The sequence below is a fragment of the Kogia breviceps genome, chromosome X (genome assembly GCF_026419965.1).
Source record: "Kogia breviceps isolate mKogBre1 chromosome X, mKogBre1 haplotype 1, whole genome shotgun sequence".
In the NCBI taxonomy this organism is placed as follows: domain Eukaryota; kingdom Metazoa; phylum Chordata; class Mammalia; order Artiodactyla; family Physeteridae; genus Kogia; species Kogia breviceps.
This window is the reverse complement of record NC_081330.1, coordinates 72,922,499-72,941,348: the sequence shown is the minus strand read 5'-3', so window position 1 is coordinate 72,941,348 and position 18,850 is coordinate 72,922,499. Positions and strand designations below refer to the sequence as shown.

At 51.3% G+C, this 18,850-nt stretch overlaps 2 protein-coding genes across 3 annotated transcripts in view; both read left to right on the top strand.

The window, feature by feature from the left end:
• The first annotated feature begins 3,424 nt into the window (after nucleotides 1–3,424).
• Nucleotides 3,425–10,939, top strand: GDPD2 (glycerophosphodiester phosphodiesterase domain containing 2). Of its 2 annotated transcripts, none has more exons than XM_059050407.2 (15): nucleotides 3,425–3,529; nucleotides 3,812–3,915; nucleotides 4,195–4,288; nucleotides 4,453–4,512; nucleotides 4,738–4,836; nucleotides 5,019–5,112; nucleotides 5,258–5,403; nucleotides 5,524–5,606; nucleotides 5,714–5,864; nucleotides 7,818–8,039; nucleotides 8,245–8,393; nucleotides 9,962–10,109; nucleotides 10,276–10,358; nucleotides 10,611–10,639; nucleotides 10,721–10,939. In XM_059050407.2, exons 1-15 carry the CDS (start codon nucleotides 3,425–3,427, stop codon nucleotides 10,771–10,773), a joined length of 1,620 nt encoding a protein of 539 aa, XP_058906390.1. In that variant the 3' UTR covers nucleotides 10,774–10,939. The 2 variants fall into 2 exon arrangements, with proteins under 2 accessions (XP_058906390.1, XP_058906392.1); XM_059050409.2 differs by having other exon boundaries at nucleotides 3,812–3,978.
• A 5,259-nt stretch (nucleotides 10,940–16,198) lies between these two features.
• Nucleotides 16,199–18,850, top strand: part of DLG3 (discs large MAGUK scaffold protein 3) — a 60,206-nt gene continuing 57,554 nt past the window's right edge. The window contains exon 1 of the mRNA XM_059050391.2: nucleotides 16,199–16,932. Within this exon, the coding sequence (XP_058906374.1) occupies nucleotides 16,873–16,932 (60 nt within the window). The 5' untranslated portion in view covers nucleotides 16,199–16,872. The remainder of the gene's footprint in view (nucleotides 16,933–18,850) is intronic.

Here is an 18,850-nt window from a genome sequence, read left to right as displayed (position 1 = left end):
ACTAAAGTCACAAAGTTAACGAGTAATCGAGCTAGGACTTGAACCCAGGTCTGACACCAAAAGTTCTTAGCTGACTCTAGATCGGCAGTGATGGCCATTACTGACAGCCCGCGGCCAGCCTGATTTGGAGTCACCTGGGCATGGGATCATACTGCTGCCCAGCCCCTGGGCAGCACTGCACTTACACCCTGCTTCCTCCTTTGAAAGGGAAGAGGATGGGCGTGGCTTACTCCTCACTCTGCATCTGGGTTCTTCATCTCTGCTTAAGGCGAAAAGGGAGCCAGCCCTGGCCCTGCAGCCTTCTCAGGAGTTCACAAGCCCTGAACGTCATACCCATGCATTCTGAATCCCAGCCCCCTGCCCCGAACAAAGCTCCCAAAGTACCCCCCAGAATTTGGCACATGAAAGCCAAGACTCCTCCAGAATCCAACAGAGTCCAAGCAAAGGAAACTGAAGGACAACCTGCCTAGAGCGAAGCCTTTGGGACTAGGTGACCCTGCAGCCCTTTCTGGCTTCCTGCCAGCAAGCAGCCCTGCTTCTCTTTGCATTTTAATGCCGAGGGAGCAAGGGAGCCTTTGCCATTGCCAACTAGAGCCTCTGGATACAATGGGAAGGCTGAGAAGGAGGGGGCAGGCTCTTGGCCTAAGAGAGCAGGTCTTCTCACTGTTCCAAATCCAGTGTTTGGGGGGAGGGGTAAATGAGCTTATCCCCAGAGAAGACATTCTTTCCCACCAATACTGCACTAGCCCCCAGGCATCGAGCCACTGCCTCAGCCAAAAGGTTGAGAGGGAAGGTCAATCAAGCCAGCCCCCAGTCCCTGGCCCACCCAGAGCCCTGTGCTTTAGCACTAAGCTGACTCTATGGCTTGCTGGCCATCCTTCCCCTGCTGATGGTGTGGTAAAAGTGTCTTTTATATGTATTCATCTTCCAAAAGCCAGTGACCATACCACTATACACTCCTCAAATGATTCTTGGAAAGAGATGGTAGATGCCCTGGGGTCAAAGCAGCGAAAAAGATGCAAATCTCAGCACATCTTGAATGAGCATCTCCTTTCTGGGGTGAGGGAGGAAAGGGAAGGGCTGCTAGTACCACCCAGGCCCTATAAGGCCCACGGAGACCCCTGGTCCAGAAACTGGGTGAAACAAGAAGTGGCATGCAATTCTGAGTTCCCTTCTAGATGCACCTTGCAGAAGCGGAAGCAAAATCCCAAGAGTGAAGGGAGGCTGATGAATTGAGGCTGATGAATTAAGGCTATCCTCCCAGGGAGCTTGAGACTGGATGCTAGACTTCCTCGCACACATACACACCCCTTTCCAGGGGGCTGGCTGGGCCCCTTCTCCTCACTGCCAAGTTGCAAAGTTGTGTGGTCACCTCCCCCCAGCTTCCCGCCCGCCCTCTCCCTCAGCCCTCGCCTCCCTGAGCCGGGACAAAGCCCCAGCAGTGACTAAGAGGAGAACAGGAGGAGGGATAGAGGGATGGGGAAAGCTGCACAAAGGAATTCCTCACCCCAAGCCCCCTGACCGACAGCGAGTAAAGAAGCAGATCTGCTCGCCTTCCCCCTTCCCCCCTCCCATCTTCCCACCCGACCAGGCACGGACACCACAGGCCACAGAGCAGCTGCAGGCCTTGGGAGAGGACCCGCACAGCCTCCTGTAGGTGGCAACAGTGCCACCTGTTTGACTGGTGGGGCTGAGCCTGGAAGAGGGAGGAGGCTGACAACTCGGAGAGGACCTGGGAAACAGTGCAGTGCACAGCAGAGGGCAGAGAGCGGAGCGGACCTGCTGCTGAGAAAAGGTGTGAGGGCTTGGGAAGGCTGGGGGCCACAGGCGGGAGTGGCAGGGCTGAGACCAGCTCCTGCCGGCAGGGATTGGGCCCAGGGATTGAGCAGCACCCCTGGTCAGCTCCCCTGATTGGAGTTTTCTGGCTGCTCAGATCCTGACCCCATCCTACAGAGAGTTCCTGGAGGGAGGTTGGGACCCTGGACGGCAGTGTCTGGGGTGCAGAGGCAGTACCCGAGGTATGGCTAGAGCCTGAGGCAGGCTACTACCACTCGGTCCCAGCATGGGAACAGGCAGGGAACCTCCCTCTGGGTTGGCTTTTTCCTGGGAGGGGTGTCAGGGTGGGGAGAGGTTTCCCTCCTCCTAGCTTCAGCCCCCTAACTTCCATCCCTACCCCAACCCTCCTTTCCTAAGGCAAGGAGAGGGTAAGAAGTGCTGTTTCAGGAGCAGCCACACCCTCCTTTCAGCCACTGTGCACCCCCGAAAGACTCCACAGCTTCAGGGGAGCCCAGATGACAAGGCAAGGGGTCGTGTTCCTCAGACCGCACCCACTTTGGGTGTATCCAGGGGCTCCTTTACATACTCCAAGTCACCTAGAAACCCATTTTACTGACAGCCACTAGTGCGCATGCACATACAAATGCTGACACAAATCCCACACCTTCTCATGTAGAATCAAAATCACACACCCAGCCTAGTCTGGGGAACAGTAAGCCAGCTTGGTCTCAGCGACCTCAAAGCGCAAGGTCTAGGGATCCCCTGCCCCAAGACAACCACAGCCCCCATACACACCTTTGCCCTGTATTTGTTGTACTTTCACCAAAGCGTCCTCAGAGGGTGGGGCCCCTGAGAAAGAAAAGGCGGGGACTGGGTTCCTGGCTGAGGTTGGGGGATGACTGGGCAGGAAGTGACAGGACTGGGGTGAGAGGGCTTAGATGTTCCAGGTGTGTGCAGGCAGGAAAAAGTTTCCTTCAGAAGGTAGGGAGTGACCCAGGCAACCTGTTCCCCTCAAGACTTCCTCTTATTGGTAGTGCCCCCTTGCCCCTGGGAGGTGGAGACAGAGAATCTTTCAGTTCAGGGCTTTGTGGTGTGTGCAATCTCTGTATCCATAGCAACTGACCAACTAGCCACTAGCCAGGCCTCCCTCAGCCCCAGGTCAGGCCTGGTGCCTCTCCTTCAGGTTACTCCTGGTTCCTACGGTGGAAACCTCAACACGGGGCCGCCTGAAGTTTGGCCAGATCTGCCTCAACTTGCTAAACCGTGTTTGCCCCACCCCAGGGAAGTTTCTCCTGAGTCCCCACCCCAGGCAACCTCTCCATCCCCAGATAGGGATGCTGTTGAAAGGCGAGAAGATGGAGAGAGTGGGTGTATATCCTGCCAGGAGGCTAGACCTCCAGGGTGTCCCACTGACTTTCCACGTATGCAGATGAAAGGGAAAGAAAGACCCCACCCCGGAAACTGTCCCCTTTGCTCACCTCCTCATCCAATCTGGCACTTGGGGACGGCCCTATGACCTCTGTTGCTGAGCAGCCGCCCAGGCCTCTCCTCCTCCCCGGGGCTCCTCACATATACTGGGAGGGAGGCTGGGCTCTGCCTTCTGCCAGGGTCCCTGATAGCCAAGTGTCCCTTCCCCCAGGCCCTCACCATGGGTGAGTCTCCCGGCTGCTGCTCCGTCTGGGCCCACTGCCTCCACTGCCTGTATAGCTGCCACTGGAAGAAATGCCCCAAAGACAGGACACAAACCAGCCAGGTAAAGTACGGATGGGGTGGGGTGGTGGGGCAGAAGTCCAAGGCAGAGGCCACTCGGAGGGGAAAAGAAGGCCAGGTGTGTTCAGAGACAGCGGAGGGGAGGGGATAGGGAAGGAGGGGGCTTTCTCTCCCAAGGAGGAAAATCCCCTCAAACATGGAAAGAACTACCTGCAAAAGCAAAGCACCCCCATGCCTGGCAGGAAGCCCCCTTGAGCTGCCCTCCGTTGGGGTCTCTGAGCTGAAGTGGGGCTGGGCTGTGAGCTTCTCTCCTGCCCCTCTGCAGTGTGAATGCATCTGGTTTGGCCTGCTCTTCCTCACCTTTCTCCTCTCCCTGGGCTGGCTGTACGTCGTGCTCATCCTTCTCAATGACCTGCACAACTTCAATGAGTGTGTCACGGACCCCCTTCCTCAGCAGACATGTCAACCTTCTCCCCACCCCGGGACTCCAGGGTGCTCGGTCATCCCCAACCCTGCCTGGCTTGCCCCCTACCCAACCTCCTTGAAAACCCTTCCGTGAAGTCTCCCCAGTCTGTGGAGCCCCTGACCCCTGAAGGACTTCCCCTCACTCCCTTCTAGCCCCCATCCTAGAGCCACCCAGCCCAGCTCCCCTCAGGCCACTATCGCTGCCCTTCCCCCACTCGGATGCCTCCCTCTCCCCTCCCACAGATTCCTGTTCCAGCACTGGGGACACTGGATGGACTGGTCCCCGGCATTCCTGCTGGTCATCTCTCTACTGGTCACATACGCATCCCTGCTCTTGGTGGGTCCCGGGGCAGCTGGTCTAACCTTAGCCCTTCCTTCCCTCTCAGCTCTACCCTGTCATTCTCACCCTGGCCACTGAGGGGAGGGAATTAGGGAGGTGTCAGCCTGGGAAGCCCCCCCGCCCCGTTGGCACCTCACGGCTCCTACCACCTCTGCCCCCAGCTCCTGGCCCTGCTCCTGCGGCTCTGTGGCCAGCCTCTGTGCCTGCACACCGCCCACAAGGTAGAGTGGGGATGGGAGCAAGCGGGAGAGGGGTACACTGGGCCCGGCGCTTAGCCAGTTCTTCTATCCCTGGACACGAGCTCAGGGCCTGAAGCCCAGTAAATATGTGCTGAGTGAAAGGACAGTGGTTGAGTCAGGAGGAGGGAATGGTCCTGGCTTCATAGAGTGAGGGGCAGCCCAGGCAGCCACAAGCCCAGGTTGACACGAAGACCCCTGGCCCCCCAGGTGCTGCTGCTCCTCATTATACTTCTTGTGGCCGCTGGCCTTGTGGGACTGGAGGTCCAATGGCGGCAGGAGTGGCACAGCTTACGTCTGTCACTGCAGGTGAGTGGCTGATATCCAGGGCTCAGCGGGGGAAACCTTCGCCTGTGGCCAACCCCAGGACACAGCTTGCTCCCTGGTGCCTCGAGACTCCAGGTAGCTCTCAACTTCAAAAGTCAGGTCCTAGGAGGAGAAGGGGAGGGCTTCTAGGGAGAAGAGCCCTCCTCAACAGCTCTTGTCCACAGGCCACAGCCCCATTCCTTCATATTGGAGCAGTTGCTGGCATCACTCTCCTGGCCTGGCCTGTGGCTGATACCTTCTACCGTATCCACCAAAGAGGTGCCAACTCAACCTTCCCACACCCGCTCACTGGCCATCAATGCTCCTGCCTCCTGCTGCTCCGTTGTCTGCACCTGAACTCTCCTTTCTGTCCCCAGGGCCCACCACTGTCCTTTCTCTATAGCCTGTCCCCCACTCCCCACAGGTCCCAAGATTCTGCTACTACTCCTATTTTTTGGAGTTTCCCTGGCCATCTACCTGGTGCCCCTATTCATCTCCTCAGCCTGTATCATGGAACCCAAAGACTTACCCCCCAGGCCTGAGCTGATGGGACACCGAGGGGCCCCCATGGTGAGTGCTGGGCAGAATGCTGGTAGGGCAGGGGGAGGGTCTGCTCCTCTAGGCTGCTGCGACCAGGCCTGTGGGTTCCCAGGCTCCCACCCTTCCCTGCCACCTCCTCACCTTTCCCAGCTGGCCCCTGAGAACACCCTGATGTCCCTGCGGAAGACAGCTGAATGTGGAGCTGTCGTGTTTGAGACCGACGTGATGGTCAGGTGAGGGAAGCCGGGGTCCCCTCCCAACCCGACTGACACAGTAGAGAAGCTCCAGAAATGATGACCAGCCCCAGAGCTTGGCCCTCTGACTCCCCTTGTGCCTTCAGCTCTGACGGGATCCCCTTCCTCATGCATGATGAGCGCCTGACCAGGACCACAGATGTGGCCTCTGTGTTCCCACACCGAGTCAACAGCCACAGTAGCGACTTCTCCTGGACTGAGCTGAAGAGACTCAATGTCGGGGCCTGGTTCCTACAGGTGAGGACAGCCTTCTGGAAGAAGCAGCCATGGGCAGGGGCACTCGGGGGTGGAGTTCATTCATTGCTAAGCATCTGCTGAGCCCCGTGTTGGGCGACAGGTATACAGTCTCTGCACTCAGGTCATTCCCTCCTAGTAAGGAAAGCACCTAGGCAACAGGTTGTCAGAATATGAAACCTCCAGCAAGAGCAAGGTCTTTACTGGGTAGAGAAGAGAGAGAGGTCACTGTTAGGCAGGGGGAGTGTGGGAGAGGATCAGGAGTGGTTTCACAGGAGAGGATGCCTGAGCAGCATATGAAGTGAGGGTAGTTTTTAAGATGGACAAGGCAGGGAATGGGAATTCTGGTCAGAGGGAAGAATGTGTGTAAAGCCCAGAAATATGAAGAACCCTTTCCAGGGAACACATAGTGGCTCAGTGGGAATTCCCTGGCAGTCCAGTGGTTAGGATTTGGCGCTTTCACTGCCTGGGCTCGGGTTCGATTCCTGGTTGAGGAACTGAGATCCTGCAAGCCGCACGGCAAGGCCAAAAAAAAAAAAAATGAAAAAGTGGCTCAGTGGGAGACAAAAATGCATGGGAGTCGTGGGAGATGAGACTGGCCAGGGGCCAGGGGAGCAGAGGCTTGGTCTCCGGGGGCTTTGAATGCCAGGCCTAGAAGTGTGGACTTCAATCCTGCAGGTGATGGAAATTATTTAAAAGGATACTTAATTTGTTTAGTTTTTCTTTTCTTGATTACCAAAGTAATACAAGTTCCTTGTAAAAAAAAAAAAAGTAAAATGTCAGAGAAATAACCTAAAATTGAAAAATCTCCCATAATCCAACCTGTCAGTTGGATACATATTCTGAGGGATTAAGACATATCTGAGCGCTTAAGAGTAAAGGATGTCTGAGTTTGAATCTTGGCTTCACCACTTCCTAGCTGTGTGAGCCTAGGCAACAATCCTTAGGGTCTCTGTGCTTCATTTTCCTCATCTGTAAAATGGGAATAATAACAGTACCTACCTTGTAGGATTATTGGGAGGACTAAATAAATTAATACACATAAGTGCTTCTAATACTGCCTGGCACATAGTAAACATTTAATAAGTGTAGATAGCTCACTTTCTCCATGCCAGTGACTAGGAGGTAAAGTCATCTGTTGATTTCAAGGAGAGGAGAGGAGAGTGGCAGAGGTTTGGAACAGCCACCAGGAGGAATGGGAGAGGGAGAAAATCAAGAACAAGTGAAAGGGGCTTCCCTGGTGGCGCAGTGGTTGAGAGTCTGCCTGCCGATGCAGGGGACATGGGTTCGTGCCCCAGTCCAGGAGGATCCCACGTGCCGCGGAGCGGCTGGGCCCATGAACCATGGCTGCTGAGCCCGTGCGTCCGGAGCCTGTGCTCTGCAACGGGAGAGGCCACAACAGTGAGAGGCCCGCGTACCGCCAAAAAAAAAAAAAGAACAAGTAAAAGGATGGCTAAGTGACCCTGAGAACAAAAAATAGGACTACAGTGCCAACAGCCCACGTGGTGTGCTCTGCCCCCCGATTTGAGGGGTGGAGGGGGCGGACATTTGCAGAATTCAGAGTTTGGGATTTGTGGGGCAGGAAAGGAGTTGACGGGGCTGTGGAAAAGTAGTTCAAGCTGCAGATGGACCATGGGTAGGGGATGTAGGTGTGGCCAGAAAGGCGCTGATGGATTGGGAGGAAACCAAGGGGTCAAGATCCCAGAGGTCTCCGTGAGACCCAAGGGAAAGTGTAGTGACAGTGAGGAAGTTAGGAAACCGGGAGGGTAGGAGGTTGGGGCCAGAGTAAGGTGTTAGAGGGTCTAGAAAAGGCCACAGTTTGGAGAAAGGAAAAACCTTGGTTCAGCAGTGGGCTGAAGCTGTACACCAAGTGGGGGTAATGAGTGAAGATAATGAGGATGGGAGGATGGCCTGGAGGCTTCTTCTGGTCTTGAAACAATTTTCTTCTTCTTATAGAGGCGACCCTTCTGGGGGGCTAAGCAGCTGTCAGGCCCTGATCGGAAAGACGCTGAGAATCAGACAGTGCCAGCCCTGAAAGAAATACTGAAAGAAGCTGAAGCCCACAACCTTTCTGTCATGTTTGACCTGCGCCGCCCCCCACAAAACCACACATACCATGACACTTTTGTGAACCAGACATTGGAGACTGTGCTGAGTTCAGGGGTGCCCCAAGCCATGGTGATGTTGCCAGGACCCCAAGTGCTCCCTAGTGCCCCTCCCCTGCCTTCCCTAGGCCATGATGATAATGCTGAGGCTTTCCCCCACCCCAGGGCCTCACCCCAGCTCATATAGCCCATCCTCAGTCAGACCTCTCTGCCCCTGTCCCCACCCCCAGAATCCCTAGGCTTTCCCCAGCTTCATGCCCATCCACCCTGAACCACAGGTCCTCTGGCTACCGGATGAAGATCGGGCTCATGTCCAACAACAGGCACCCCAAATGCGCCAGATATATGGACATCTGGGAGGCCACAGCACTGAGAGGCCCCAGTTTCTCAACCTCCCCTATCAAGACCTGCCACTGCTGGATATCAAGTGAGTGCCAGAGGAAAGGAGCTGAGGGGATCACATGAGGCTTAATGGTGGGGAAGAGCCGAGGCTGGGAAGGCAAAGGTCATTCATTCATTCACTCATACAACACATATTTATTGAACACCTGCTATGTGTCAGGCACTGTTTATTGCAGGCTTTGGGGGTGAAAGAGTCAGAGAATAAACCACTGCACAAAACATATGCATATTCGATAGTGATAAGTGATCTGAAGACAAAAAAATTGGGAAGATGTAGTAGAGATTGGGATAGAGGGGCTAGGGAGGGTCACAGTAGGAAGAGTGGTTAAAGAGGTAGTGTCTGGGCTGAGACCTGATAGGTCACAAAGAGAGGACAATGGGAAGAGCTGCAGAAGAGCAGGAACAGCAGCCTTGTGAGCGAGGGGAAGGCAAGGCTGGCGAGGTAGGCAGGGGCCAAATTGGGTAAGACCTTGTAGGCCACCAGAAGGATTTTAGCTTTCATTCTACACCAAAGAGATTGGTGCAAGAGAGGATGGATCCAGGGAAGAGAGGCGAGAGTCCCAGATGTGAGCTGGGCCCCAGAAGCTGACCCAGCCAGGAAACATGATAGACTTAAAAACATGCAGTTGCCAAGGTCTCTTATAATATCCTTGTGGTCAGATAGAAAAACATGTGGACTGAATGATAGCCCAGTTATCATATTAAGTATTTCAAGGACCTTCCCCCAAGTTGTCACCATGGGAGGAGACACGATATCAGGTTTGGCCCTCCCCTTAGTCTTGTCCTGGTCAACATCGGCTGCTGATCTTGTTTCCAAAAGGCATGAATTGGTAATGAAAACACTGATGGGAAAATGGAGGCCCTGAAAGGTCTATGCACTCCAAGATGACGGGCCAAATGTACCAGGATGAAATGCAACAGAGATACATGTAAAGACCTGTATTTGGGGTCCAAAAGAAGCTCAACTGCACAAAAACAAGAGAGGGAGACACTGGCATTAGCAGGAACATGTGTAAAAAAGACCAGGGCTTTGATTGAACACTGTGAATAATGAATGACACTGCCAAAAACTAGCCTGACCCTGGGCTGCCTTCACATGGGCATAGTGCCCAGAAGGCAGGAGGAGTTTTGCTCTCCTCGAAGCTGGTCCCAGCCCAGCCGGGATATCACCTTCAGATGCAGGCTCCAAACTTCAAAAGGAACATAGGTAAATTGGAGTAAGATCAGATTAGCGAGGTTTGTATGGGGAAGGGAATGATAAGCCAGGTCCCCAGCCCCAGTTGAAGTGACTGGGGCTGTTGGGCCTGGAGAAGAGAAGACTCAGGGGAATGTGGTCACTGCCCCTCAGACCTCTGAAGGGATGTCATGAGACAAAGAGGAGAGACACATTTGTGTGGCCCCAGACAGCAAAGCTAGGACCCATAGGTGGAATCCACCATGAGACAGAGTTGGTCAGGGGCTGCTATGCAAAGGCAGAACTGATGGCTCTGGGGCAGTGACACTGGAGTTTCAAGCACAGAGAGGGGCTGTCTCCCTCCCATGCCTGGAATGCCATGATTCTGGATGTTCCCTATTTCTTCCCCTCCTCCACAGAGCACTGCACCAAGATAATGTCTCGGTGAACCTATTTGTAGTGAACAAGCCCTGGCTCTTCTCCCTACTCTGGTGTGCAGGGGTGGATTCGGTCACCACCAATGACTGCCAGCTGCTGCAGCAGATGCGTTACCCTGTCTGGCTTATTGTAAGGGCTCTGGGACTGTCACCCCTCCTCCTCTTTTCCCATCCCTGCTTCTCCTTAACCCTATCCCTGTTTTCCTTACTTATTGCCCCTCCTCCCCCCATATACTACCTGTGTCTGTATATGGGTCACTCTGGCCACTGACAGGGGCTTTTTTCTATTCCCATAGCCCCCTCAAACCTACCTAATGATGTGGATCGTTAGCAATTGTGTCTCCATCCTGCTGCTTTTGTGGACCTTCCTCCTCCAACGGTGAGTGTTTTGTGCCCCAGCTTTCTGGGTCTTTATTCTCCCTAGGGTCCTGGTGATAGGGCTGATTCAGACTCATAAATGCTGCCTGGGGCTTGGGGTTTGTTCTGTTTGGTTCCTCGGAGATTCTTAGACCCTTCCTTATATATCCAATTGGCTTGAACCTTTTGGGAAAGGCAGTCTGGGGGAACTCGGGGTCAAAAGGTCATGCTTGAAGCTGGCTGAACTCATAATGAGAAGCTTTTCTCCCTATAGGAGATGTGCTAAGGAGAGAGAGAGAACCGGTAAGAACTTTCTCCCCTCACCTCATTTTTCTCCTCCTCTACCCTTCCCCTTGCTCACTCCCTATATGCCCCGCTCCCCAGGCTTAGAAACAGCAGTGCTGCTCACCAGGATCAACGCTTTCATAATGGAGTGAATACCCTGTCATGGACCCCTACCAGCCAAAGTCTGAGGCCTGTGTGCATTGGCCAACAGCAAGGAAGAGAGAATGGCTGAGGTGGAATGTTGGTGGGGTTGGCGTGGGGTGAACTTTGCCAGCAGGAGGTTTTGAACTATGAGGGCCCTCTGCCCAGATGGTGGCATGCCCCAAGCTTCCATGGAATCTGTTCCCCTTGGGATTTTGACCTGAAGTGGTTAGGAAGACACTGAGTCACCAGAAGTTTCTCCCCAAATGAAACTAGAACAGAGGAAGAGGCAAGGAGATTGCCAAGAGAATGTTTCTGATCTGTGTGCACGTGTTCTTGTGTAGAAGGCACAGGGTGTCAGGGACAGGACAGCTTGGAACAGTGACTGAAGGAGATGACAAAACGGCCTTTCCTGGAGAACTATAAGATGATGGAGATATCGACCTGGCTGTCTCCCCTGACATATGCAATTTATCTGACTTCCTGCCTAGAGCCTGGGGGCCAAAGAGCCCATCTAGCCATGTAATTCTGTGCCTACAGGTGGCTTTTGCTGTGCACAGTCTTTTCTTCAAGACACATTCGTTCCTGAATCTTGTCCGTTAATCAGTTATTCAATGAATTGAATGCCCATTTGGCACAGTCTAATCTTTTCAGCGCTGGGGCTGGGTGGAGGATGCACCTTCCATCTAGGGTTGTATGTGACATGACATTGAGGGGTCATCATGGGGACAATCGTGGGTTGGAGGTGGCAAGAGGTCCACCTGGGGCAATGAAGGGCTGCAAGTGGGAAGCAGGAGAGCAGCCGCCACAGGGAGCATTCCGGGTGGCCCAGGCGCGCTGTGCAGAGTTGCGCTGTAGCTCCACCTTGTGGTCACCTGCCCCAAGAGGAGGGCCGCGCCGTCGTCACCCATGACGTACTTGCTGAATGCTACCTGTTTCTTGTGTCCGTTGGGGACCTGTGTCCTTGACTCCATACCCCGAGGGCATGGTCCGATTTCCACAAGTTTTCGCTTCTCTGGGCTGCGCGCAGGGTCAGGTTGCCGGGCCCACCTTCCCCTCGAGGAGCAAGTTCCCCGGTATGTTTGCTGCTCGTGAGTCCCTGGGATAAACAGTTAAGATGACCAGCGCGGAGCTGGCCTAGGATAAGGAGTCTGGTAGAAGTGGGGGAGGGGCTAAGGCAAACACAAGGACAGAAGGGGGCTCTGGCTGACTCTACAGTCCCCACCGCACCCACATTTACCCCGGTTCATGTCTCCACACGAAGGGAAATCGAACTAAGGGTCTGACGAGGTCAGGAGGTTCGGTTCTCAATTCCTCCTCTCTCGCCAGCCTGGGACTGGGGGCGGCACTGGCACCTAGGGACAAGACCCTCCTCAGTTGCAGGGCAGGCCCTGGAACTACAACTCCCAGGATGCCCCACAGCCACTTCCGGTCTCGGGATGGACCAAAGCTAATTTGAATTTGTGTTCCCACCCCTGCCCCTTCCTCCTCCCAGACCCCGCCCCTTCCCTTCTCGCCACCCCGCCCTCGCCATGCACACACATGCATATACACACACAGGCCGCTGTCCACGCCAACATACCTGGCCTGCAGCAGGCGCGGTGGGCGGGGGCATCGGCGTGCGACGGGCTGGGAGGTGGGAGGAGCGCCGGGAGCCCACGCCGCGGCTGCTGCCTGGTCCCAGTCTTCTCGGGGGTCCACGCCGCCTTGGACCGCCTCTTCCACACACTACCTTTTCAAGCTGCATTTCCGTAGTTTTCCCTGTTCCCGATCCCGCCCCTCAGACCGACTGCCGGCCTCAGCTCTGGGGCGCCCAGGTACTGCCGGGCTCTCACCTCTCAGCATGGACCTCCCCCCCACCCCACCCCTACTTTTCTGTCCCCTCCCAGTCGCCCAGCCTCTCAGCCCCGCAGCCTCTTCCCCCCCCCATTCCGACCTGACCCTGACCACATCCAGGGTCTCCAACCCCCGCAGCCTCCACCTCTCAGCTCCCAGGATCTCAGCTGCAGTCCTCTAGCCTCAGAGTCTAGACTCTCGGCCGGAATGCCCCAAGCCCTTGCCCCTAGCCCCTAGCCTTGAGCACTCAGCCCTGAGCCTGCCACCGCCCATCTTTCCTCTCTTCCCAGGAGGGACTGGACAGCTATGGCGCACTTAACCTCTATAAGGTCCTGGACTGGAGGCTGAGATTGATCAAACCTTGAGGGCGGAGGGCCAAGGGGCGCTGCTCATTGGGGTTTGGGTGCAGTTGCTCTCGTTATTTTTAGCTGCTGACTCACAGCTTCTGGCATCCGGGTTTGGGGCTAGCAGGCTGGGCTAGGGGGCTATTAATAGAGCTAAGGCACAGCCCCGACCCAGTTCAGTTTAGAAGCACAGGGAGCAAGGAGCCTCCTTCTGCCGTCGTGCGGCTGTGGAGATGTTGTGGACTGGGGCAGTGGCTGGACCAGGACCTCTCTGGCTGCCAGTACCTCAGCCTGGTATCTCTACCTTGGAACTCTTAAGGGAAAGCCCACGACAAGACTCTGGGCACAGCTCTCCCGTAAGCTTGCCATGGCTTGGGGCTCTGCCACAATGAAGCTCCTGCTGTACTGAGAGTGAATAGATGAGTCCCAAGTGGAGGGATTATTGTGCCCACGGCTTCGGCCTGCTTGGGCCTTCTCCTGGGCCAGAATGCTAGGTTACTAGGAGGAAAAGCTGTGGATTTCTGGTCCCCAAAGGCCCTCATAAGGACGAAATACTTCATCATGGTCCTAACAGAGAGGGCACAGAGCTGACAGGATTTGCTAGCCCCAAACCAGACACAGCACTAGGAAGCTGCCGAATTCTGTGTTACTACCCTGCCATTCTTCTTTTTGTTTCTTTCCCTCTTGTTGGGCTCTGTCCATACTCACAGGGGTCAACAGACCTCAGGATCTCTCCCTACTCCATAGAGAAATCTAATTCAGGAAAGCCACTGAGAAACTTGTCTCCACCAAGGTATGAATGATCCTTTATATATTGTCATTCCTATGGGGCCTTTTTATTTTAATGGGCGAAAGTAGGAGTTCCCCAATCCATGCCTTGGGAATGGTGGGGAAATCTTGATACCTTAGTAGACTAATTACCAAAATTATTCCTTCCCACGCCCAGTGTGCTAGAATTCCCATCCACCAAGGATGCACACCCACAGCAATGCCCCTTACTCGAAAACCAGAAAATTCCTGCTTTCAGCAATCCCAATCTCTGGCTCCCAGGTGAAACCCGAGGGCTTTGAGGCAAGGGTGATTATTTCTCCACACAAAAAGATTGGGGTCACCGAGTGAAGCTGTACTTTCAAGAATGAGCCCAGATTATCAGACAGCAGCGGGCCGCATGCTGCCCTAACCCCATCAGTTTGCTGAGGGAGGGCGCTGGAGAAACGGTGGATAGGAGTGAGAAACAGTTCCTCTTCTCCAAAATCCCTTCTCAGGCTCCTCTGTGGCTTCAGTCTCCGTGCGGGCCTCCGGTTGCCTAGCAACCACGACCGCCTGCAGGGGCGTGGGCTGTTTTCGACCTGTAGGGGCGCCTGTCTCCCTGGGGCCTCAGGCTGGAACTCTAGCAGTTGGGAGGGGATTCCAAATGTCAAAGCATCTCAAGGTTGCTGACTTGCCAACCAAGTCCAGTCTGAGCATCAGAGAGCCTGGAGAATGGGGAGAAGCTCACTATGAATGTAAAGGGATGTAACTCATATTCATTAAAAATGAAAATGTGTGTGTGTTTGTGTGTGTGTGTGAGAGAGAGAGAGAGAGAGAGACAGAGAGAGAGAGAGAGAGAGAGAGAGCAGTCAATGGGGACAGAGTGTGGGGAAGGCAGTTTGACCCTCTCCATTCACTCCAGGTTTAGCAGTGTTTATTCCTCAATCAGAGCAGTTCAGAGGCCCAGGCTATAGGGTGTTTTTTGTTTTTTGTTTTTCCTGATCTACTTTTAGGATGTAGGAAAAGAGTCTAGCACTCTATAGTATTGGCGAACTGCTGAGCATATAAAAGATTTTAAGGTCCTGAGTTACCAGCCTAGCCTAGACTTGGTCATGAAGGAAGATATTCATTCATTTGTTCATTCAACAATAATAATTAACGTTAACCCACTGTGTACAAGGTAATGTGCTAAATGTTTTACATTTAATCCTCACAAAAACCCTATGATGATTTCCATTTCACAGATAAAGAAACTGAAGCTCAAGAAGTAAAGTAATGGCCAAGGTCACACAGCTAGTGACTGGGTTGGGTGTGACTGAGCAACCACTGTGTGCCAGGGTCTAAGAATACAGGAAACAAGACACTCTCTTTTCTCTACCTAATGAACACCTAGTCACCCTTCAGGAGCAAACTAAAAATGTCATCTCTTATGAAACTTTTCGTAAGCCCCTTGCCACCCACAAGTAGAATTGATAACTTGCTTTTTTGTATACCCCTCTGAAATAGCACTTTTCACAGTTACTGTAATGAAATGCTTCTGTATGTCCATTTCTCTAACTTTGAGCACCTTGGTGACAGGGTCTGTTTACTATTCATTGCCACTTGGATGTCTGATAGACATCTCAAACTCAACATGTCCAAAGCTGGACACCTGATTTTTTTCGCCCAAATGACCCCTCCCCTAAAGCGGTCCTCATCTCAGTTGATGGCAGTTTCACCTTTCCAGTTGCTCTGGCCAAAAAACCTTGGAACCACACCTCATATTCAATCTGTCAGCAAATCCTGTTGACTCTCTCTTCGAAATACTTCCAGAATCCAATCACTTCTTATCACCTCCAGTGCTACCACCCTGGTCCAAACCACCATCACGTCTCACTGGCATCACCTCAGTAACCTCCTGACTGGTCTCACTGCTTCACCCTTGTCCCCTGTGGCCTATTCTCCACACGGAAGCCAGAGTGATCCTGCTAAACGCAAGTCAGATCATGTCAGTTCTCAGCACAAAAACTCTCCAATGGCTCCCCATCTCTCTCAGAGTAAAGCCAAAATCCTTCAATGGCCTACAGGCCCTATACAATCTGGTCTCCTACTAAATCTCTGATCATATCCCCTAGTACATTCTCCCTCCCACTCTGCTCCAGCTACTTGGTCCTCCTTGCTGTTTCTTGAACAAGCCAGATGCACTTCTTACCCATGACCTTTGCACTGGCTCTTCCCTTGCTAGGTATACTCTTCTGCATGGCTCCCTTCCTCACCTCCCTCAAGTCTTTGTTCAAATGTCACTTTCTCAGTGAGGCCTACCTTGACCAGCCTATTTAAGATTGCCTGTATTCTAATTTCCAGTTTACAGTAAATACAGCGTATAGAGGAACAAGATAAATGACACCACAAGGGAAAAAACCAGACAAATCCAGAAGTAGGATATTCTACAAAACAAATGAGTTGTACTTTTCAAAAAGCCAATGTCATTAATTTAAAAAAATAAAGATGGGAGACTTCTAGTTCTGGACCCAAGTGGAGTAGACATGCTTCTCCCTATTTCTCCCACTAAGGACAGCTAAAACTCTGTATGTGATATATAAAACAAACATAGGAAGACACTAAAAGAAGGAGAAAAGGACAGACTTGACTAGGTGACTCGACTAAAAACAAAAACATGAACAGAGCCTCAGAGACATGTGGGACTATAACAAAAGGCCTAACATTCATGTCATCGGAGTCCCAGAAGGAGAAGAGAAAGGGTGGGGGTGAAAAGTCCTCAAGAAATGATGGCTGAAAATCCCCCAAATCTGGCAAAATACATAAACCTACAGATTCAAGAAGTTGAACAAACCCTCAACACAGGATAAAGTCAAATCCATGCCAAGACACATTATAATAAAACTTTTAAAAACGAGGCAAAGAGAAAATCTTGAAAGCAGTAAGAGAGAAACACCACTTTACCAACAGGGGGAAAGCAATTCAAGTATCAGCGATTTCTCACCAGAAACCATGGTGGCCAGAAGGAAGTGGCAACAACGTATTTCAAGTGTTAAAATAACTGCCAAGCCTGGATGCTATATCCTTCAGAAATGAGGGAGAAATCAAGTTATCCTCAGAAAAAGGAAAGCTACGAGACCGTGACACCAGCAGACCCACCCTAAAAGAGTGGTTAAAGGCAGTTCTCAAAACAGAAAGGAAATGATAAAAGAAGAAATCTTGGAACATCGGGAAGGAAGAAAGAATAGAATGAGTAAAAACGTAAGTACATACAACAGACTTTCCTTCTTCTCTTGAGTTGTCTAAATAATGTTTGATGGTTGAAGCAATAAGTAAAACATCATCTGATGTGAAGCTCAGTATATGTAGAGGAAATATTTAAGACAACCATACTATAAATGAGACATGGTAAAGAGACCTAAAGGGAGGTAATTTTTTTTACACTTTCCTCATCCTTTTAAAATGATGACACCAGTAGGTCTTTGTGGTGACAAAATAGTTTTGTATTTTGATTGCAGTGGTTGTTACAGAAATCTCTGCATGTGGTAAAATGGTATAGAACTATACACACACTGTACCATTGTCAATTTCCTGGTTTTGATATTGTACTATAATTATGTAAGATGCAATCATTGAGGAAAACTGGGTGAAGGGTACATGGACCCTCTCTGTGCTATCTCTGAAACTTCCTTGTAAATCTATAATTATCTCAAAATAAAAAGTTTTTCTTTTAAGATTGGGGCTGTTCTAGTGGCTAAAGACATGAATGCAATGTGACAGCCTTGATTAGGTTCTGATGTTAAAAAAGATAAAAGGCAAGTTTGGAGAAATATGAATATAGACTGGACATTAGATGATATTAGATGATATGAAATTATTGTTAATTTTCTTAGATGTCATAATCATATTGTGGTTATGTGGGAGAATGTCTTTATTCCCACAAGATGAATGCTGAAATATTTATGGGAGGAGTGTAATGAAATCTGTAACGTACATTTGAACAGTTCAGAAGAAATTGTAGATAGATCGATAAAGCAAATATAACAAGACATTGCCAGTTGTTGGCTCTATGAGGAAGATATATAGGTGTCCCTTGTACTATTCTTTCAACATTTCTGTATGTTTGCAAATTGTCATTTTTAAAAAAAGTTGGAGAGGATATGTGGAGGATACACATGTGATAAAGCAAGTATAGTAAAATGTTAATGAGAATCTAGGTGGCAATTGGCTGTTTGTTCCCTGTAAAATTCTTTAAATTTTTCTGTATGTTTGAAAATTTTCACGTTAAAAGGCAGGGGTAAAAAACTTGAAGAAAAATGATCACAACCTCAAGTCCTTACCTAGTACTCCCAATCCTGCTTTCTCTGCTCTTTTTCTTTTTTCCCATAGCACTTATCACCATATATCATAGTATATACTTCATTTATTTATTGTGCTATTTTTTGTCTGTGCCCTTTCACTAGAATGTGAGCACCCCAAGGGTGGGGATTTATTGTGTTTTGTTCTGTTTGCTGCTATATCCTCAAATCCTAGAACAGTGTCTGGCACATAGCAGGTGCTCAGTGAATACTTGTTGACTTAAGAATGAATTTCTGTAGCCCTAGGGCCTAGGTCAAGGTCTTGCATAGAGTAGGTGTGCAATGAATGTTTGTTGAACTGAGATCTGAGATCTGCAGGAGAACTTAGAATAGACCTGTTGGACTTGAGTGGTTCAGAGTGTGGACTCGAGTCAAATGGCCAGGATTTGCATCCTGATTCTGTCGCTTCCATCTATGTAACCTAGCTGTATTAACATCTCTGAGCCTCAATTTCTTGGTAAATGTCGGATAATAATAGTAGCACCTTGGTAGGGGTTTTGTTTGCATGTAAAGCACTTAGGACTTTGTGAAGACTCAATAATTGGTAGCTAATGACAAAAAGAACAGCAAAAAGATAAGAGTTTTCCCAGCATGTCATCCTTCTTCCATCCTCCAACAGACTGAGCCAGGAGAGGCTAAGGAAATGTCCTTGGATAAGTATTCCCAACTTCTTCTCCAGACACCCGGATTTCTTTCACTTCAGATCTCTTCTTACCTTTCCTTCTGCCCTGGACTTTCTTTACTCTCTTGGCATCCTGAAGCTCTTTCCCCCATCATAACCATGCAGGAGTGGAGTTGAGGAGACAGGAATCTGTGCGCCA